This window comes from Phoenix dactylifera, chromosome 4, assembly GCF_009389715.1.
Source record: "Phoenix dactylifera cultivar Barhee BC4 chromosome 4, palm_55x_up_171113_PBpolish2nd_filt_p, whole genome shotgun sequence".
In the NCBI taxonomy this organism is placed as follows: Eukaryota; Viridiplantae; Streptophyta; class Magnoliopsida; order Arecales; family Arecaceae; genus Phoenix; species Phoenix dactylifera.
This window is the reverse complement of record NC_052395.1, coordinates 30,338,331-30,361,431: the sequence shown is the minus strand read 5'-3', so window position 1 is coordinate 30,361,431 and position 23,101 is coordinate 30,338,331. Positions and strand designations below refer to the sequence as shown.

Genomic DNA, 23,101 nt, shown 5'->3' with positions numbered 1-23,101 from the left:
AAAGTCAAATTGGCAATATTTGAATGATATAGGGGGAGATTTCACAAGTATATATGAAAAGCTGAAATTCAGCAATTTAATCTCTTTTATAAACTGATTTTAAAGACAAGTATCAATAGACTTATACTCTTTATTTTGTAATCATCAAAAAGGGGGAGATTGAGGATGATAGTGTTATTTTGATGATTAACAAGCAATTATCTAGAGTATGCTATAAGTTAAATTGATACTTCATTTATAAGTTCATTACTCTCAGTATATTTGGTTAATTGAAAATAGATACATGACTTTGTTCATTTGAATGAATCTAACCTTGAGAATGCAGCAAAGTGTGGATTGAGTCGACCCAAAGGATGATTAGGTCGACCCCGGCACATCAAGAAATCATTTGGCACACTTCTGCAAAAATGGCACAGATGAACAGTGAGTTGGGTCGACCCAAGGAAAGCATGAGTCGACCCAAACATCCAGATCCTCAAACAACTCAGAAAATGGTTCTCTGGATTTACTGAGAGGGTCGACCCAAGAAGAAGTTGAGTCGACCCAAGTAAACCTTGAGTCGACCCAAAGAAAGGTTGAGTCGACCCAAGTGAAGAAAGGCTGAAATTCAAGATTCTGAATTTTCTGAAAGTTGGGTCGACCCAAGAAAAGTTTGAACTGACCCAAGGTTGAGTCGACCCAAGAAAAGTTTGAGCTGACCCAAGGTTGAGTCGACCCAAAGAAAGGTTGGGTCGACCCAAGGAAAGGAAGGCTGAATTTCAAGTTTCTGTGTTTTCTGAGAGGGTCGACCCAAGAAATGTTTGAGTCGACCCAAGTGAAGGTTGGGTCGACCCAAGGACAGGTTGAGCCGACCCAAACACGGGCTGAACATAACGGCTAGTTGTGCAGAAATGCTTTTTGGACTCCCAACGGCTATAAACGGCTAGTTTCTTCAATCCAACAGTCAGAAAGGACTATTTGGAGGTTGGAGAAGTATTTAAGAGGGAGTATTCATCAGAGGAAGCAAGCTTTTGGAAAAATACATTAAGTGCATTCAAGAGAGAACCCTAGCAAGGCAAGCTTCATCCAAGTGCTTCATTCAAGAATCAAAGAAAGGGATTGAGCAGATTCAAAGAGGCATCAAGAGCTCCATCCTCCCTTGAAGAGTGAAGCATCCTTGACAAAGAAGAGCAAAGCCACTTCAAAGCGATAAATACTTTCTAACTCTTCTTTGTAGTTTATATTGTTTCATATGCTCATTTAGGAGTTTGAATCTTTTCTTTTGGTTTGTCAAACACTTTGTAAAGGTTCGTTGGTTAGCCCGCAAAACCAACAAAGGTTTTTGGTGAACCCGGAAAACCAAAGTGTAAAGGTTCGTTGGTGAGCCCGCAAAACCAACAAAGGTTTTTGGTGAACCCGGAAAACCAAATGTATAGGTTCGTTGGTGAGCCCGTAAAACCAACAAAGGTTTTTGGATTGTGAGCCCGGAAAACAATCCAACTGTAATCCGCGGGATTATAGTGAATTCCCAAGGGGACGCTTGGGGAGTGGACGTAGGTGCTAAGGAGAGCACCGAACCACTATATATTGTTGTGTTTGTGTTGTGCTTGTGCTTACGTTTATTCTTGCATCATCTTCTATCTTTGCACTAGTTTAAATCATTCAAATAGTTTAAGGAAGCATCCACCGCACTTAATTAAGAAAACATTTAAAGCACCAAAATTTAGAAGAAACCAATTCACCCCCCCCTCTTGGCTTGTCACCTTGGGCAACACCGTTAACCCACAACCCGGTAACCCGGGTCCCAAAAAAAAAAAAAAAAGAAAAAGAAAAAAAACCGTGCACGTGAATTGCACTTGCTGTCGTTAACGGGTATCGGAGCGGGTTGCGTTCTAAAAACCCGAATCCGATAATCCGAACCCGAAAGGGTTCACAAAAAAAAAAAAAAAAAAAGAAGAAGAAAGGGTACCTGTTCATCTTCCCCGATCGTCTGCCCGCCGCTGTTGTCGTCGCCCCGCCGCCGCTGCCGTCGTCGTGACTCCTCCGCCGCCATCTTCGCCGAACCGCCGAGGTGCCGCCGCTCCCTCACGGTGCTTCCCCCTCGCCGAGCGCCGTCGCCTCCGAGCCCCTCCTTCTCCTCCGTCGTCCACCGCCCGAGCCGCCGGTGCCCGAGCCAACGCCACCATCCCGCCGGGGCCCGAGCCGACGCCACCATCCCGCCGGGGCCCGAGCTGACGCCGACGGCCTCATCGTACATTCCCTCCCATTTTCCTCACCACCGGCCGACTCCACAGGCCGCCCGCCGCCCTCTCCTCCTCACGGTCCGACTGCCCCGCCGTGTTCCTCTCCCCATCTTTTGCACCACTGCCGCACCCCTCCACCACTCACCACCGCTTCCTCGCCCACAGCTCGCCGCCCTCCCTTTCCCCTGGCCCTCATCCCTTTCTTCTTCGCCCATTGCAACTCACCCGAGCACCTCTCCATCGACCCCAGACAGGCCCCTTTTGGGCCGGGCCACCCACTGCCTCCTCACAGGCCCAAGCCAGCAGGCCCTCACTACTGAGGCCTGATCCCATCTCACGAACTCAGCAGGTCCACTCTCCTCCATTTTACAAGCCCAGCAGACTAGCCAAGGTGCTGTGATCAGATCCAAATAGAAGCCAATTGAAAGGGTCCATCAGCTACAACCGCGCACCGATCGTCGCCCAGCCCAGAAGCACACATCCTGGTCGCCTACGTCACGACAGTTCATGCACGCAGAGAACAAATAGAACATATATTGGATGAGCAGGTTATTTCAACCAGGAACGGTGGTTACCAACGTTACCTTGTTCGGTGGAAAGGTCGACCAAAGTCTGATGTGACGTGGATTTCCAGAGCACAGTTGCAGCGCCTCGACCCCGATCTTCTGGAGCAGTACGACAGCCGGCCAGACCTGTACTCGACGGGGTCAAGTTTTTCTCACTCGGGAGGAGTTGATGGGGACATCAGAGCACTTCATCCAGATGATCCTGAGCCCCCGGATTGAATCAGACCCGTTTATTTGCATATTTATTTTATTTTATTTCTGGGTTTATTTGCATTTAGGGATTTATTTGTGGTTTATTTTATTTCTGGGTTCATTTGCATTTTAGGGCTTATTTGTGTTATTTGTGGGCTTATTAGGAGTTATTTTTGTGTAAGGGGGGTTTCATGCAAATTGTGTATTTGGGCCCTATATATAGGGAACTATTTTCTTGATTAGGGTTTAATGAAGAATTAAAGATTTCTTTCTCCCACGTTTCCTCTTCTTCTCTTCTCCTCCCTTCTCCTTCCTCTCTTCTTCTTCCTCCTTCTCTTCCCCTCTTCTCCTGCTTCCATTTAAAATTTGGTCCGCACTTCATCCAGATGATCCTGAGCCCCCGGATTGAATCAGACTCGTTTATTTGCATATTTATTTTATTTTATTTCTGGGTTTATTTGCATTTAGGAATTTATTTGTGGTTTATTTTATTTCTGGGTTCATTTGCATTTTAGGGCTTATTTGTGTTATTTGTGGGCTTATTAGGAGTTATTTTTGTGTAAGGGGGGTTTCATGCAAATTGTGTATTTGGGCCCTATATATAGGGAACTATTTTCTTGATTAGGGTTTAATGAAGAATTAAAGATTTCTTTTCCCCACGTTTCCTCTTCTTCTCTTCTCCTCCCTTCTCCTTCTTCTCTTCTTCTTCCTCCTTCTCTTCCCCTCTTCTCCTGCTTCCATTTAAAATTTGGTCCGGCATCACTATTTCATCGCTCCGTCATAATCTTTCATTTTGGAACCACCTGTTGCACTAGTGTGATAGCACAAGGGTTCTGTCCAACCTGATGAAGTTTGGGTACTCGCATCACACTTCGAGATGTATGAAAGCATGGTTTTTGATGTCCTATCATGTGCATCGCAGGTGGGCCACTTACCATGTATGATCCAAGGGCTCATGCTTTATTGGACCATCGATCATATATGGTCCCATATGCGTACATTCACTTGCTTCAAGCGCTACATGTCCATTTCTTAAATAGTAAGCTATGCTTTGGAAACGTTCCTTCCAAAAAAAATAGAAGTATAGTTTTGCTTTGGAATGACGAATCACTTGCATCACCGACAAGCTCGGTAGCTTAAAGCGCTTCTTGCCACTATTTTGCGTTATTCTATGTTGCTTTGAATTTTCCTTTATTAATCTTTTGCCAAAGAAAAATGCTCGTGGTAGATAAATAACCTCCCAGCTTGTAGGAGGTTGCATGTTCAAAAGTAACTTCTCGCGAAGCGTGACCAGCGACCTTTATCCTAGAGGACCACATTAAGGTGTTTGGAATTACATTTCATTACGGAGAATGGAGTGCAGTATTGCATTCACCAAAAGGTGACGTATGTAACATTCCTTGCCAAAATTCAAACATTCGGCGCCTCCACTTCCGGCTTACAACAGTTTAGTAAATGAGGGATGACGCAATGAGTGCTTGAACTTGACAAGTCAGAGTAGAGTTCAAGTGATAAACGTCGCACTTGGTTGATTCCTCTCGCTGCTTGTATCAGGGTTTTCCTCGTAGCATTGAGTTCAATGCAGGCACATTCTAACTAATGCGTAGCCCATGTTAAATTTTTAATTTCTTGCAGCATCTGCAAAACACCAATGTTTTCGCCCACCAAGCATCGCAGATGGACTTGGAAATAAAGTTCCCACTGAATCGAAGCAGCAGCAAAATACCTTCCATGCTTTGCTTCTTCGATCAAAATACAGCGCTCTTAAATTCTGGTAGCAGGGACTTGAAAATGACAGTAATTAACTAATGAATTAATCTTGATTGTCTAAACAAAGTTCGAGTTGTACAGTAGGTTTTGCAGCAGGCTTTGAGCTTTGGGCCGCGTCTTATTGATGATAACGCAGACAACTCTCCTATGTTCTATTCTTATTTGATATTTGCTGGTCAGATACTGTATTAACGTATCATTCACCCACATATGGTACGTGCACAACCTAGAGCTCAGGGTAACTTGATGAAACTTTTTGCCTTCAAGAGCAAGCACACGGGTGCATTAATTATAGGATCCGGATTCAGGAGCCAGGGTAGTTTGATACTGCTGCCCCCTCCTATAAATAGGGCCCGGCAAGCATCGGCTATTAAATGTATTCAGGCTGCTGCAACGACCATCCCCCACAGGCCACCACTACACACTTAGACATTCCCAATGAGCTCGCCACACTTTGATATCCATCCCCAAGCGGAAGATGAGAAGACGCAGGACGTCCCCGACGCCGTCAAGGAAGACTTGTTCAGGAAGGCCATGCAGAGCAGGTGGCAAGACGTGGCGCGCTCCTACTCCGAGAACGAGAAGGTCCGCGAAACCCAGATAACCTGGGCTGGGGATACCTTGCTGCACTTGGCCGTATCGAGCGGCAAAGAGAGCAACGTGAAGCTTCTCGTGGGCTGCCTGGAAAAGAGCGTGCTCGACAAACGTAGACAGGAGATTCTGGCGATCCAGAACGATAGGGGTGATACGGCGCTCCACATCGCCGCCGCTCTTGGGATGGTGGGTGTGTGTTTGGCCATGGCCAGGTTGCACCCCAAAATGGTGGTCGAGATTTACAACCGGTGGCAAGAGACGCCCCTCTTCAAGGCTGTGCGCCACGGCCAGAAGGAAGTCTTCTTCGCCCTGCAGTCTGTCGTGGAGGAGAAATTAAATATTAAGCCAACCCCTGGTGTCAGGAGGGTACGTGGCGACACCATCCTCCACGAGGCCATTTTCGCGGAGCGTTTTGGTAAGTACCACTTAATGGTAGATTTAATTAGCTGCAGTCAGAAATATTGGAATATCCTCCCAAAATTACAAAGCACTATAGCCATGTCTTTTTTGAAGATCATATACCTCCTTTATCATTGTGGGTGCATGTGCAAAAATAACTAGCTCGGGATTGCCGACATTATTGAAGCCTTGTTCCTAATTTTGAGTCCTGCTCATGTGGTGCATAGATCTGGCCTTGGAGATCATAAAACGCTATCCAGATTTGGTGGACTACGTGAACGAGAAGGGGGAGTCGCCTCTTCATGTCCTGGCCAACAAGCCGTCTGTTTTCAAAAGTGGAACCCGTTTCAGCCTACTTGAGAGTGTAATCTGCCATGGTAACTCTCTCTCTCTCTCTCTCTCTCTCTCTCTCTCTCTCTCTCTGCGCGCGCGCGTATCTCTCGATCCGTACTTTCGAAGCTCATCCAAAATTTTCAAAACCATAGATCCTATATTACCGTATTGGATTTATTGCTGGGACATAGTGCCAAATGGAACCTTGTTCTGTGATTATGAGATGGGATAGAATAAGTAAATGCTCGTTTTTCTCTATAAACTTAGTATCTTTCAAGATGCGAAAGTTGAAAGTTCATATATGTCCAACTTTGCCATCGTGGATTGCTACCACATCATCCATCATAGAGACAGCTTATTCTCGTTTATTTTTGAAATATAACTCCATCTTTGAATGATATGCTAGCTATTGACAGTGGTATAGAACTCTATTGTGCAAAAATCGTATGGCAGAAAATTCTACTTCTCTCACAATAGGATGATGCGGCAAGGGCTGAATAGTCCTCTTGGGGCAAAACATGGTAGAGGATCCGAACTTGCAATGGAAGTATTACTTCTTCAACTTGTTTTAAACAGGAATTGCTAGTGTTTTCATCTCTCAGTATCGTTGCTGCGTGGAGAAGGCAGGCTTATATTTTAAAACTTGGATCATTCAATAAATCAAAAGATGGACCGAAACACGGGTCGCCAGTTCAATTGATGGATTTACCAGCTTCAAGTGATGACATCATGAGAACATAAAAATATTCAAATATTCGTTACTTATATATAAGTACTAGATCAATATATCTCTTAGTACTCTCTAGCAATTTTCAGCACTTTTATTGTCAAATCATATCAAGGGTCACAAAAGAATTATCATTACTAATTATCAGAGCAATTATAAAATAATTATTGTTAATGAATGATCAAATCGATCATAAAAAAATCATTGATAATTAATTATCAAAAAAATTATAGTTACCGACAATAAATCATGTAATTACATTTATCTACATTATTTATAAAGATAGTGTAGAATATTTATTTAAGCTACTATAACTGTTTTTACTATTTAAAGATTGTGTTAGAATCTTATTTGACGGGTGACAGTATGTGGGTCAAGTGGATTCGAGCTCCAAATCCGACCCATCTACTAACGCGTTTGGTGTTGTTTGTGGTGGGGTGTTCTCACAAGAGCTATGTTAATCTGCTAGTTGATGTCTTGGTAGAGATGTGGAGAGAGAGAGGGTGGTGATGGTTGGTGGAGAGCTGGATATAGAGGCGATAGTGGTAGGAAGGAGAGGGATATCAAGAACTTGCTAGTGGTCTATGGTCCATCAGTAGAGATATGAAAGATAGAGGGGTTGGCGGTGGAAGATGGCACAGTTATAGCTATCCTGTATAGGTGGATAACACCAAAATATCTTGAAAAATTGGTAATTGAAAAAAAAAAATAATGATGGGCAGATGACTCCTTTCTCGAGGAATAAAATAAGTACACAAGCAATGAGAAATTGATGGAAGAAAATGGAGGAAAAGGAATAAGAAGAACCGCCATGGCTACTAGAAGACAAGCTTATCAAAGTTCATATTAGAGATACAAGCCTATCAAAGTTCTTACTACATATAAGTAGTTACATCTCAAAAGGAACCGCCATGGGTTGCTAATAGTTTGCCTATCAAATGAAAGGTGGCATTTGGTGATCCAAATAGGATCACCGAGGTGATCGTAGATCACTGATAATTCATATCTCGAAATAATATGGTCTTCAATGATTCATGATTACTGTGTTTGGTATGCTATATATATTCTAGTAATTAAAGATTCACAGATATCCACAACTAATCTGTTTGGTATTCCATAAAAATTTTAGATTGTTGACCATATAATACCAAAACTGCCCCTAATATATTCCATAACAATACATTTATTAATCATATATAATATATTATAATAAAATATCAATATATTAATTAATAATATATTTCATAAAATATATTTATTAGTCCTATAACTTATTAATTCTATAAATATATATTAATTGTTATTATAGAATCAATATTCTTATTTATACTTATATATCTTTTTAATACTAATAATTATTTTGATTAGGAAAATCAGGCAAATGGAAGTAATATATTAAATACTTTCATTATATTAATATTAGTATAATAATATATTTCTACTATAATTTAAAATTATCATCGAATAATAACATGACAATAATATGATTAATAATATATTATAATATAATATATCATAAATATAATGCATAATATCAATATAATATAATATCATATGTATAATATTGATGTATTATATTAACGGTATATTGATATACCAATTTTTTTTGTGGGACTAAAGGATATTTTTGTTCTCAACTTTCAGCCTGAGATCATTGCTCTGGGCTGATTTGAATTTTCAACCTCAAAAATAGGTATCCCATCACCAAGGTGGGTGGTGATTTGAAGAGTAGAAATGATTTGCAATTACCGTCGTATAGAATTACCATAGTGCAACCAAATCGGTGATCTCATCCCTTTTATCCTCATCACCTTCATCTATATCATCTTTGATCTTGGGATGATCACCCATACCAAACACGCCCTAAAGAGCCTCCAACGGTTAATAGATTGAATGCATATTAATGTTGCGGTTACCCAAAAAAAAACCAATATAATATAGAATACTAACAAAGTATACTACATGGGTCATGAATGTGCATGGCTAGTTGCACTAAGCCAAGCCCTGCAAACACAGGTGCATGTCATAATTAACCTGAAAATCTATGTGCCCTACTAGGCTCTCCTAGTTAGGGATGGTATAAATACAAGTAGACATGCATAAACAAATTTAATATAGGACTAAATAAAGATCAATAAAGAGTTCTTTTTAGTTCTCTAATATTTGAGCTCTTCCATTTAGATCTAATATTTTGCCAAACGACAAATACCAATTAAAAATCATTTAAAAATCATAAAAAATCTGAAAAATATTTATAATTATTAAATAATTTGAATATATCCAACAATTTGATCTCGGACTTATGTCCAAAGATAGATGCTATCAAAGAAAGCTTGCCAATGGTAGATATCTAGAAAGTGAAAAGAAATCACAATACAAATCTCTTGATGATGCCACATTTCAAATTCCCAAAATAAAGAGATCATCCTAACACAAATCCCTCAATCCAAACCCTAATGGATTGTAGTTCTAAGTTGGAAGATCCCAATATATCCTCTAAAATAAAAATATAATATATAGCTAGCTAAGGAATTTGGTCTTGTATCATATATGAAATTTATACAAATGACAAAATTAATGCATAAATTTACTATAATCATTAAATTTATGAATTAATTTTCTCTTGAAAAACAACACATAAATTTAGTGATTATAATTTAGAAAACATAATTTTTTTGATAGCGAATGATTGTTAATTTGCAAAATGGTGAAAGTCAAAAATATAATTGATTTGTCTATTTAAAATATCAAAACTATAGTTCCTTTGATTTAAAAAATGTAGAGCAACTATGGTGGTGAACCCTAAAGTACCAACGATACACAAGTATCAATGGAAGTATATTTTTTGATAAGCTTTTAATTATTGCTTGCAGTTTTATATTTTAAGGCCTAAAGCCTTAGCTTGCAAAGTAGCAATTTTTGCATTGATGTTTTTAAATTTCTTCCCTTTTCCTTCATGTGTAGGTATATTTGTGGATCAACTCAAAGTCGAATATCTAAGTTACAAGAAGAAATTCCGCAAAAATGAAGGCATTGATTTTGAAAAGGTTTCGCATGATGGAAATGACAAATTACCAGATAATTACAAAGCATACTACAACATCTTTACTCTGCTAAAGCATGCCTTCAAGAATATTGGTAGGTGCAAAAGGCTACATAACACATATAAATATTAGTACCATTCAATAATTGGTAATAATGTTTCTTTATTGAAAGCATTTGCAAAAAGATATTTTTTTTTTCTATAGAATTAGTTTCAATTGGTTTAAACAAATTTTGATGGACTTGTTTTTTCAACTATCTGTATTTATCCTTTACATGTATTCACATATCATACAATTATTTTTAGGTGCTATTTGGGTGTAGAGCAAATATGGGGGAATGAGGAATAGCCATCTAGGTACTATAAATAGTTTGAAAGTTATTCTATGGGATAAAAAATTTCTGATTTTTGATTGGAGAATTAAGATTGAGATGATATCCTAGTCAATGGTCATGAAGTTGTTTAGTTAGCAGAATAAGTTGATCAGACATGTAGAGGTCTATATATTCTGGACCTAGCAAAAATTAGAAAATGGCTAAGCATGGAATTTTTATCTCATGGAAACATGAAAAAGCAGCATAATATCTATTATTTCAAATACTATTGCTTCAACGTATAACCTTTCTCATGGGATCTTGAAAAATAACAGTTTGTCATATCCACTTCATTATAGTCACACTCTAAATCCGAATACAGAAACCCTTTAAATGCTATTACATAGATTCAATTATACCACTTCAAACTTCTAAACAAATGCTACTTCATTTGAATATATGCACGTATGTCACATACACAAAACCTCTAAAAAATTGTTACTACACCTGCATAAGCCCATAGAAAAGGGGGAAAGAGGAATCAAGTAGGGCTTCATAGATATGAGAGACTTCTCTTTTTCTTGGATTTCTAGAGTATATTAACAAAAGAAACTAGGATTAATGCCATTAAGGTAATCGTGATTCACATCTTAGTAAAAGAAGGTTTTGTAGAACTTGCTTGGAAAGTAAATAATTCTTGTTTGAATTATTAGAACGATTCCTTTAAACATTTAATTATCCAAATGATATCCATCTATTAGAATTATCAAATGATCTCTACAAATTAAGTTGAGATGATGACTTCTCATTTTTCTTCTTGCAGCTCCTTGGACTAGTAGTGAAGATGATAAGTCCAAGCACATTACAGACGTTGAAAATGAAATCTCAGGTAATACATACATACATACATACATATATGTATGTATTTCTCTATATGCTGAAAGTAATCTATGCAGTCTAGTAGTGATAATATGCTAAAATTTTAGAATTTTTCAAAATCAATGGCTATACCTGTTCGGGTTGCCTACGTACCCCTTCACAAGGGGGATCAAGCCATACGTAGTTCTTTTAATTTTGAAAATTGCAGCGAAAAAATCGAATTAAACATTTTAATTCTAGCATGCACAAGAAATCAAATCTCTAAATATCACCACAAGAATTCATGATCAATATGCCGGGATCATTCAAACGATTATGCTAAGCATTATTGCACGATTAATATCAGATCTGAAATATAATTATTATTAAGTTCTTAATCAATTAATGTATGACCCAACTAATCTCCGAATGCCCATCGAATAGGCTCTAGAGATTACTCTGTAAGGAGCCCTAAAAGAGGTTTAACCCTCGGGGATTGGATCCTATAAGATTTAAAACTAGATCTAGATTCATACCTTTATGAAATCAGAAGATAATGGATTTGATACTCGAGCTTCGTAGCCACATAGTCGTCTGGCCTCTATAAGTAGTCCACGTGAAGCTTCTGGAGAGATCCAATCCCGCGGAAGTGCTAGCTTGCGTAGGATCTTCCTTATTACTGAAAATCGTTCTTCCCGACGCTATCAACTTTTGATTTGCCTTCTTGGAAGAACTTAGAGGAATGGTTTATAGGAATTAAAGAGGACTTAGATCTGATCTAAAAGCTCTTTTCAGGAACCCCTATCAGCTATGGCGAGATGGACTTAGAAGAGGATGAAGTCGGCTAGATGGAAGGCTAAATTTTTCCCATGCATGAACTAGGCTTCCTTTCTTTTTCCTTGCCTTCGACCACCAGCGAGATGAACCCCCTCTTATTGTCGCCCCACCTCCTAACTCCACTCCTCTTCACACGCCAACCATCCAATATTTTGGGAGGATTTTGTGGAGTTTAGTAGGGATTTGAATTCAAAATTCAAACCTAGTGTCATGCGCCATCACATGATGAAGGGTTGATCTCATCCAAACCCTCCATCATGTCGCCTCTTCCCTCATCCCATTCCACCTCCCATGTCCACAATCTGATGGTTAGAGGATCATGTGGAGGTGGGTGGAGTTTGAATTCAAAATTCAAACTCAAATGGAAATGGGTGAGTGAAGTGCATGACATGTGTCATGGTGCCATGAAGAGATGATGTTTGATCTCATCCAAATTTATTTCATGATTTCATCTCTTCATGTCGCCCCATCAAATGAAAAGTCCCTTCCACGTGTCACATGGTGCCATTAAACAATTTAAATAAATTTTTAATCATATTAAAATTTAATTCATGGCACCATGAATGAGCATGTGACATGTGGATTTCGAGATCCGAACAATTCAGATCAAACCCATTCTCATTCGATCAAATCCTAACAATTAGGGAAGTCCAATCTCCTTGGGTTGAACCTAATCCAATTAGGTCAAACCCTAATTAAGCACAAATTGAATCTAATTCAATTTGGTCAACTTAAGTCCTCTTGGTTCAGACCTAATCAAATCAGGTCAAAACCCTGATTGAGCCCAAAATTGAATCCAATTCAATTTGGCTCATCCTTAGTCCAATTACTCAATCAAATTGAGTTTATTAGTAATCTAATTACTAATTAATCCTTCAATAATTACTTTAATTATTTTATATGATAATTTGCCAATCAAATTGACCAATTTGCCCCTGAATGATTCTTAATTATCCATCAGCCATCTTGATCAATCAAGAAACTTCTATGCGTGTGACCTCATAGATTCGAACCTAAGACGGCAGTACAGAAACAACTTTCTGTACTAATCGATATGACCATCTAGCAATGGTACCTGAGTTCTGTCAACTCTGTAATTAGTACATCCACTATGTAATCAACTTTAGAAATCCTGTGACTTATCACAAGGATTACCCTGGCCAAGATTTTGCTAAATTGAACACAAAGCATTATCTCCTGTTTTCAGGAGGGGTCAATTCTATCTTGACTCATGCACCAATTTTTGTAAGTACTTGACTACACCCAGTAACCTTCCGTCGTAGAATTAGAAATTCTGTTAGTCCGGTACCAAAGTACAGTGAGTTGCTTGTTAATCACTGTGGTGATCTCAGGTCTGAGGGATACTTACACCCATATCCACTTGGAACATCTCTTGACAGTAAAGCGTTTCGAAATTGATCACGTTTAGTGAAATGTACTCTTACACTTTACTTGTGTGACATATCAGTGTCTCCACACTCCTTGGTTAAAAGAACAACTAACGTATATGTCACACAACGACCTAATCTCGATAATGCTGTCGTCCTAGAAATACCATATCATTTGGTCGCAAATAGGTTTAAGAACTTGAAGATAAATTCTTCTTTATCATAAAATAAGTATTAAGAACTTCATCATATCAGAGTTTATTTGAAGATGTATAATGAAATGATGAATAATGCCAAATAACACTTTATTAATTTGTCAATTTATTTACAAAATTCAATCATCAACATGCTGACGATTGACATTTAGGATACAAATCCCAACATATATGTATGTATTTCTCTATATGTGTGTATGTGTGTATATACATGCATACATATGTACATACGTACGAAATATGTGATGAAGAATTTTGAGCCCTAAAAAAAATAAAATTGTTGAAGGACTTGCATTGCTGGTTCCAAATAGTCGAAATAGTTCTTGCTGGCTAAGTTGAACTTAATCTAAATATATTCTTACTTAGGTCTCATACCCCAATAACAGCATCACACACACACACACACACACACACACACACACACACAAATAGTCAACAAACTGTAACATGTCTCCATTTAATCTTCAAGAGAATATGGCATACATCATTTGTAAAATTATTCCTTTCATTAAATTAAATAGGAAGCCTGAGGTCTTAGGAAATAATCATGATAGCTTATTTTGCATCATCATCAATAGGTGATGATTATCATCTTTTATTTTGAGCAAAATGACTATCATATTAATAAACTAAGTGCTTCTGTAAGGGAAAAATAGAATAGAGATTGAACATTTATTCCTCAACTTTTTTTTTAAGGGAAGGGAGCATAATAGTTAATGCTCAAAGATACAACATAAATCAAGGGTCACATTGTTATATATGAATACAATAACATTTATAACACAAAAATAATAGATAATAATAATGAGAGGCTAGTCAAGGATGCTTACAAGTAGTAGATATTTATATGGAACAACTATATTTGCTAGCAATCCACCGAACCATTCTTTTGGGGGGTGAACTTAACACCTAGTCATTTTTTTGACTGGACTTTAACATGAGATCTCTTGACCATGATTATTTAATTTTTAGTCCAACAAACACTTATATTCTTTGTGCACATAGTTAAAAATTATTTTTGTACACAATTATATTCTTCTTGCAAATAGTTATATTAACCTTGCATATACTTATGCAATTGTGTATGTATTGGGGAATAAGTGTATACAACCACTAGGGACCCAAAATTAAAGAAACTTTGAAACTTGAGGTGGGTATAAAAGTTCCAGTCAATAGGGACTAATAGTTATAGTCTGATCAATGGAAGGACCATCTATCAATTTGCTATTTTTTCCCTAAAAAGAAGAATGAGACAAATACCTAGTGATGTAGTAACCATGTCATGGATTGTAGTCTCTACTAATATCTAAGGCTACTTTTCACACCTTGCCATCTGGGTATTCTCTAGTTACTGAAAAAGCAATAATTTGTTATATCAACTTTATTATAGTCACACTCTAAATCAAAATTCAGAAACCCTTTAAAAAATTACTGCATGGATTCAATTATATCACAACAAACTTCTAAAGAATTGCTACTTCACACGCACATATATATGCACACATCATATACACAAAACTTCTAAAGAATTGTTACCACACTTGTATGAGCCCAAAGAAAAAGGGAAGAGAGGAATCAAGTAGGGCTTCATAGATATGAAAGACATTTATTTTTCTTGGATTTCCAGAGTATATTAACAAAAGAAACCAGGACTAAAACTATTAAGGTAATCATGATTCACATCCTAGTAAAATTAGATTTTGTAGAACTAGCTAGGAGAGTAAATAATTCTAATTTGAATTATTTAATTATCCAAATGATATAGATCAATTAAGTTCCCATTTTTTTTCTTGCACTTGTTGGACCAGTGATGAAGATGATAAGTCCAAGCACATTATAGAAATTGAAATCGAAATCCCAGGTAACACAAACATACATACATACATATACTTACACACATACATATATACATACATACATACATGTATGGATTTATTTATATATGTTATGTATGTATATATGTAGACATGTATGTACATACATGCAAACATATGTAATTAAATACGCATATATGTATGCATGTGTGTATGTATGTAGAGTTTCTTGTGATTCTTATCTTAGTAAAAGAAGATTTTGTAGAACTAGCTAGGAGAGTAGATAATCCTTGTTTGGATTGCTGAAATGACTCCTCGAAAAATTTAATTATCGAATTGATATAGATCAATCAAAACTATAAAATGGATTCCTACTAATTAAGTTGAGATGATGAATTCTCATTTTTTCTTGCAGCACCTTGGACCGATGATGATGATGACAAGCCCAAGCATAGTATAGATGTTGAAATCTCAGGTAGTATGTTATGTATTTATGTGCATGTTTGTATGTATGTATTTATCTGTGAATGTGTATATGTAGGTATGTACGTATCAACCAAGTTATATGCTTGCCATTTGATTATGTTTTAAATTGGAAAGCTTGAGGTGTCATGTGTTCTACCCTTGCTTTTGGGACAATTTAAGAGTAATGGCTAATCACATTCCTAGGTTTACTAATTTCACGATTCATTTTTCCTAATCTTTTCAAAACCCAAGACGGCAAAAAGGAATAAATTGAAGAACATTCATGATGAAGCCTTTTTGGTTTTTGAAATTGTTTGTGAAATATTTAGAGATTTTGGTTGAAATGATGAGTTCTCATTCTTTTTTCCTTGTAGGTCCTTGGACCAGTGGTGAGGATGGTAAGTCCAAGCACATTACAGATGTTGAAATCCAAATGCCAGGTAATACATATATACATATACGTATATATATACATACACATACACATTCATACATATATGTATGTATTTATGTATCTATGTACGTACATACATATGTACATACATACGCATATATGTACGTATCTGTGTATGTATGTATGTATGTACGTATCTATGTATGTAAAAGTTCTTGTGATTCTTATGTTAGAAAAAGAATTAAGATCCTGTAGAACTAGTTAGGGAAGTAGATGATCTGTTTTTGGATTGTTGAAATAATTCCTTGAAATATTTAATTATCCAATTTATATAGATCAATTAGAACTATCAAACAGATTCCTATTAATTAAGTTGAAAAGATGATTTATCTTTTTTTCTTGCAGCACCTTTGACCAATGATGATGATGATAATGATAGGCCCAGGCATAGTATAGATGTTGTAATTGAAATCTCAGGTAATATATGTATGTATTTGTCTATGAATGTATATATGTAGGTATGTACGTATCAGCCAAGTTATATGCTTGCCATTTGATTATCTTTTAAATTGTAAAGCTTGAGGTGTCATATGTTCTTCCCCGGCCTACTTTTGGGACTATTTAAGAGTATTGGCTAATCACATTCCTAGGTTTACTAATCTCAAGATTCATTTGTCTAATCTTTTCAAAACCCAAGACAAAAAAAAAGAATAAATTGAAAAACATTCATGATGAAGCCTTTTTGGTTTTTGAAATTGTTTGTAAAATATTTAGAGATTTTGGTAGCAAAGATTTATTGATTTCAAAAAAGAGTGAAAATAAAAGTGAGGAGTTACAGAAGTGAGGAGTTGAAGGGGACGATAGAGAGACGACTGGAGAGGATCTTTTGCCCCACATAAAAATTGGGCATCGCTTTTTACTAAAATTATTCTTTACATTGACATTACCTGTAGTCTTAATATTGGGTACCACCATTCTTGCCATCATAAACCATTTCCAAAATAACCAACTCAGATATTTGATGCCTTCAGAATTATAACTTGACTCAATTGTTTTTGTTTTAAAAACCTTTCTCAGTAACATGGCCAATCATGTGGTAGATTCAATTTATTTATTTATTTTATTTGAGGCGACATTATTGGGTCATTATTTTAAAATGTTGTCTTCATGAGCGTTTTGTGCCTCTTCTTAGGTAGGTAGTTGGTCATATAGAATTGCAGCAAGTTTAGAGGAGCAAAGCGCAAGTCAAATTTATTATAAATATATAATATTGTTTTCAATATTTTTGGTTACTTATTAGCTTCTGTTTTTTTATATTAAATATTTCAGCGATTATTCTCTTTCCCTTTATAGGTTTTTTATTTGGATTTATCTAGCATTTCTGCAAAACTGACAATGGTGAGTTCTTATTTTCAGATGCAGTTCGTAGCATCCGCACAACGGATAAAAGAGACCCAGGTAAATTCTTGCAAAAGCATAGTAGTAGATCGAGCAACAGATGGATTATTTTGTTGTAGCCACATGTGCACACACACGTACTTGGTTTTAGTTTTCTCCTTTCTTTTTCCTCTATGGATGCAGGAAAACTTGGGTATGCACAACCTAGGAGCGACAGATTACTGTTGTCCCATACATTTGTGGCTTCTTCTGTCGATGACTTGAACTTATGAACAAAGATGGCCTTTATTTAAAATCAATATATCTTGAAGGATTTCAAACCCTGAAAAAATGAACAGAAATTGGTGAAGGACCTTGCTAAGCTAAGCTGAACTTCCTCTGTATATCATCTTGCTTTTGTCTCATGCCCCAACAACAGCATCACTTCAACCCCCCCCCCCCCCCCCCCCCCCCAAAAAAAAAAAAAAAAAACACACACACACACAAATGGTCACCGAAAAAAGTCTTGAAAAAAGTCCCCACTTATTCTTTAAGAGAATATGGCATGCATAGTTTGTAAAATTATTCCTTTCATCATTAGGGTAAACAGGAAGCCTGAGGTCATAGGAAGTAAACGTGTGGGAGAAGTCAATATTTAAAGAAGTTTTATTTAGTTATAAGCTTTTTCTGAAAGGGAAAAATAGATAGGAAAGGAGCTCATCAAGCTAAGCTGAAACTTCTTCAATTTTCGTTCGATTCCGAGATTTTTTTTTTTTGGCTGGTTAATTGCATCACTGTCTTCTTGCAAAAGATGTAACCTATCTTTCCTGGAGACTTTCCATAACACCATGCACAATTTGAAACTTTGAACTATGGGCTTTATGCTAGGCACCCAAATATATTCTTCAGATTGACTGCCCACTGATGCTTGGAGTGTCATATATTCTACATATACTTTTTGAGACCAAGAACAATGGCTTGCAAGAGCATTGTTCGACAAAAAAGGTGGCCTTTAGGATTGACCAAAGACAAACAGTACAACTCATAGAGGTAAAAGTTTTTTTCCCCTTTTTTGAGAAACCATTGTTAAAACCTCTGGCAGAAGTATACAATGACAATAGTGGTTGAAATAATTGCCATCATACTATAGATAGTACATAGGGTTATTAATTCCACCACTCATTTGAAAAGTTGTTGCTAGGCTAATTGCCCTGATCGCATTTTTCTTTATTTATCTTGGCAGAGAACGGTGTAACAGAACGACAAAATGGCTCGCAAAATCGTCGAAGATATCCAAACAAGTACTGCACATGCTTCGATTATTTCTTCAAGCTTGTAGTGAAGTTCTTGCTAATTATCACTAGAATTGGTTCGTACTCTAGCTTGATTTTATGATTTTTTTTTCCATTACTCATCTCATTACAAATGCTCTTTTTTTAATATATGAAATTGGGTAGTGAAAGATTATTGTTTGAGTTATGCCTTTTTCTCTTCTATATAAAGGCTCTTGAGTCCGAGCATGTAGCCTGCCGTAACTTGGCCTCATCCAAGTAGCACCATTAGCCTCTATATTATATGCTTTACTTTTAGTATACCTAAAATCGATATGTCAACATGAACTCGAAGATCTCAAAACATTTTAATATGTTACGAACCCATAAGCATCTATGAACTTTGGATGTTCATCATGAGACAGTCATTTTGGGCACCAGAGCGAACTAGAATAATAATCTTCACAATACAAAAGAGTGGCATACCAAGAGTGGCCCATTTTGTGCACATGGAGAGCTCCCCTGCATGTGGCATAAGGGCATGGCACAGAACTAGATCTAGAGCATTTAATTAAGTAAATTGTAAAATTGAACTTTTCAAAAATCTAAATAACCCAAGCTTTTCAGAAGTTGGGCTCCTGACAAAAATAATTTTGAGTTCCAAGTTTGTTTAATTATAGATTGGAGCAAGCGATATAACATCCAGCCTCTCAATCGCAACAGCTATTGATGAGGAGAAAACAAGATAGTATCCAATACCCTGCTATCTCATGTATTAGCTAGGTGAGGCTCTCCCAGTCAACTCTATCATGCAATACATATACTGTCATCCTTGAGAGATCAGACCTCTCATGTCTAACCGCAAACTAGAAAGGATTTGATTTCAATAACTTTTGTAGCTTTCGAGATGGGGCATACATGACCATAGCCATTTAAGGAAACAAATGGGCCGGGTCTGGGAAAGGGCTTGCAAAATTTTTCACATGGCCAGCCTGATAACCTGGCCCAAACAATTTAAAGTACTCTGTAGGCCAGTCCATTAGCATCTCTAACAACCATTGCAAGTTACTAGAATCAATTTTTTGAAAAGCAGAAAACCACAAGGAAAGTAGGGATTCAAATTAGCCAAGGGATTCTAAAATTTTCAATAAGGCCTGTCTGAAATACGGCGCTGTAGCCAGCCCGAAAAAAAGAAGTTCATTAAAAAAACTCTAAATATAACAAGAAAAGACATCCTACTGGCTAAATCTCTCTAAGAGAAAATATCAATGGGCTGATTTTAATGCAGCAAGCTTGTTATTAGTGATATGTATACAATTATATTTACCACTTAAAAAACATTTGTGTGTTGTTAAACTTTGTCAGTTACTGCAATTGTAGGGCTATGGAAGGTCCAGAAAATAAAAAAGAAGAAGCAAACGAATACACATGCATTCCAGATCATGGAAGAACTTCTTCGCCAACACAGGTTATGGAATTATGCTAAAGACGGAACGAAGCGCGGCACGGCACAAGGAGATCAGAAGCCTCCAACCACGAGTCCACCAGATGTTAACGATGGATCAAAGCAACCCAATTCTCAACAAATTCAAGATGAAATTCTCAAAAAACTTGAAAAATGTTGCTGCAAACAAGTTGAAGATGACTCAAAACAAAAACCAGTTCGAGGTATCTCAAGCTTTATTCTGAAAGTTAATCACTGTAGTTCTATTGGTCAACAATTTTAAAGATAAGCAAACGATGCCATGGCCTAGTGGATTCAAATCTTGATGGTGTTGTTTTTCAAATATTTGACCTAGATCATTTTGTTCAGTAGTGTTCTCACAGTCATATGCCCCTTTGAGTTGACAAAAATATTCAGTCAAATAGATGACATCGATATGATGTATTCAAATATCTGGGAGCCTAACATTTTCTTTCCCTCTATAAATTCAAATTTTTGGCAGCGGCACCAATCCTAGTTGCAGCAAAGAGGGGCATCACAGAGATGGTGGAGAAAATTCTGGAGGAGACGCCGGTGGCAGCAGTTGAACTGGATCAAGATGAGAAGAACATAGTACTAATAGCAGCGGAGAACCGGCAATCCCAAGTATATGAACTTATAATGAAGAGGAAATTAATGCATTTAATGCAGGAGATTGTGTTTGGCGCCGTGGACAAGGACGGCAATAGCGCGCTACATTTGGCTGCCATGCTCGGCTCTAATAGGCCTTGGCCCATCCCTGTAGCAGCCCTTCAAATGCAATGGGAGATCAAATGGTACAAGGTCTCTCTCTCTCTCTCTCTCTCTCTCTCTCTCTCTCGTGCTCGCACACACGCACGCACGCACCAGTGGATGGCTATAGTCCCTAAACCTCATTATTTGGAATATCATTTGTAGGGGTATGTTAGAGATAGTTAACAACTATAAATATCTTTTGATAAAATGCCCCCTATCCATTTGATGAATACTCCCTGCTCATTGGATCAATGATATATATTTTGTTGCTATCTGGCTAATATAATGCCTGCTTGCATGTATTGCTCCGGACTTTTCAGTATGTGAAGAAATCTACGGGATCCAAATTCTTTATGCATCACAATGCAAAGGGCGAGACCGCTCGCGAAATCTTCACCAACACTCACGAGCCTCTAGTGAAGAACGCTGGCAAGTGGATCAACGATACCTCGCAGGCGGGCTCCGTGGTTGCCGTATTCATCGCGACGGTGGCCTTCGCCTCTGCAACCACCGTGCCCGGGGGTGTCGACCAGAATTCAGGCTTCCCCATCTTCGAGGGCAAGCGTGCCTTCCAAGTGTTTGCCCTCTCTTCGCTCATAGCCCTCTTCTTCTCGATTACCTCTCTGATAACGTTCCTTTCTATCCTCACCTCCCACCATCAGGAGCCACATTTCAAGAGGATACTCCCTATGAAGCTGATCCTCGGCCTCACCACCCTATTCCTATCCATTGTTGCAAACCTCGCCTCCTTCTGTGCCGGCAATTTTCTTATTATTGAGCAGAAGCTAAAGTATGCGATATATCCAATATATGCAGCTATTGGCCTGCTCGTATCATTCTTTGCTCTGGCGCAGATCCCATTCTACATCGACCTCTTAAAGGCTAACTTCGGCATGGTGCCACAGCGCCCCCAGAAGTTGCATCCTCTTTGAATTATCCTGCATGATGGCATTTCTCATATTTGCTTTACTGAGTGTGAATTTTTTGGCTTGTGCTGTGACTTTTGCTAGATCCTTCATATCTTGTTTGCTTCTCTGCCGTAAGTATGGGTTCTCCCGACCACTTTGACGTTGTTTGTGGACATCATTTTGTGTGTTCGGATATTTTAGATTTCCAACATTTGATGTAGAGGTTTTCTTCTTGATCTGACCGTGTTTATGGTCTGCTTGGTAGATTTTGCATGCGCTTCTGGTAATATCCACCCCATAGTTTGCATCACTTAATTTCGAAGAGATGTTTGTGGTATACTTGATAGATTTTGCATGCACTTTGGGTGATATCGAACCCACAGTTTACATCACTTGGTTTCAAAGGGAGTAATCCTTGTAAGCATCCCCAAATTTACGAGTATAACATTCCTTTTCTCGAGCATTCTAATTCATGATCAATCTTTTGTTGGATATGCCAATAGGTGGAGCCAACTCTTGGAAAGTCCAGTCAGGTTCGCCAAACAAGCCCTCAAGCAAGGCTTGGCCTTTAAGACACCAAAAGTGAATGTGGACAAAGGCAAGGGCTAGGATTTGTATGATGAGATATCTAGGCCCAATTATAAGCCTAGTTTTACAACTCTCGAGGTCGGGATCGAATATTTTGGCACTGACCCCAGCTTTAGAAGAGCTGATTGCCTAGATCCATCCCAGCTCTATGACACCAAACCATAGGTAGAAATGCCCTTCCATTTCATCGATGAACATAGAATAACCCTAAACTTCTAGGACACTACCAAGACAGTGATTCTTGTATGGGAAATAGTTGATCTCTTCCCACGGGATAATTTTGGCCTCATGAGAATCTCCTTCAATAGGAGAAATGCACCCATATTATTGCATGCATGGTGTGATGTAAATAGAAAAATGTGGAAGAGGTAGTAAATGCTGAGTTATGCCTCGTTCGATGCGACGTTCGCAACGAAATTCGAACGGGACATCGTTCATCGTATGAACGCGCCTCGGATCGTAGAATTCAAAAATTTTTCTCAATCCAAATCCAGAAGATCTTTGAACTCATTAGGAAGGAAAGATTAGGGTCTGAGGAGGGTTAATTAAGATTCATAAAACTGAAACAAAAATCAAAAGTTAATAATTTGAAAATCTTATCTTCAAAA

The 23,101-nt window shown here is 37.8% G+C and overlaps 2 protein-coding genes and 1 long non-coding RNA gene across 3 annotated transcripts; all 3 read left to right on the top strand.

The window, feature by feature from the left end:
- Window positions 1–5,146: 5,146 nt before the first annotated feature.
- On the top strand, window positions 5,147–16,396 carry LOC120110686 (85/88 kDa calcium-independent phospholipase A2-like). Its single transcript, XM_039126277.1, has 7 exons — window positions 5,147–5,759; window positions 5,971–6,120; window positions 9,768–9,941; window positions 10,984–11,049; window positions 15,688–15,747; window positions 16,112–16,177; window positions 16,365–16,396. Exons 1-7 carry the CDS (start codon window positions 5,189–5,191, stop codon window positions 16,394–16,396), a joined length of 1,119 nt encoding a protein of 372 aa, XP_038982205.1. The 5' UTR covers window positions 5,147–5,188.
- Window positions 16,397–16,544: 148 nt separating this feature from the next.
- LOC120110605 lies at window positions 16,545–18,872 on the top strand. Its single transcript, XR_005511777.1, has 3 exons — window positions 16,545–16,608; window positions 17,548–17,589; window positions 18,752–18,872. It is a non-coding gene; the product is annotated as an uncharacterized LOC120110605 (long non-coding RNA).
- Window positions 18,873–20,766: 1,894 nt separating this feature from the next.
- On the top strand, window positions 20,767–22,078 carry LOC120110685 (ankyrin repeat-containing protein ITN1-like). Its single transcript, XM_039126276.1, has 2 exons — window positions 20,767–21,045; window positions 21,318–22,078. Exons 1-2 carry the CDS (start codon window positions 20,767–20,769, stop codon window positions 21,927–21,929), a joined length of 891 nt encoding a protein of 296 aa, XP_038982204.1. The 3' UTR covers window positions 21,930–22,078.
- The last annotated feature ends 1,023 nt before the right edge of the window (window positions 22,079–23,101 follow it).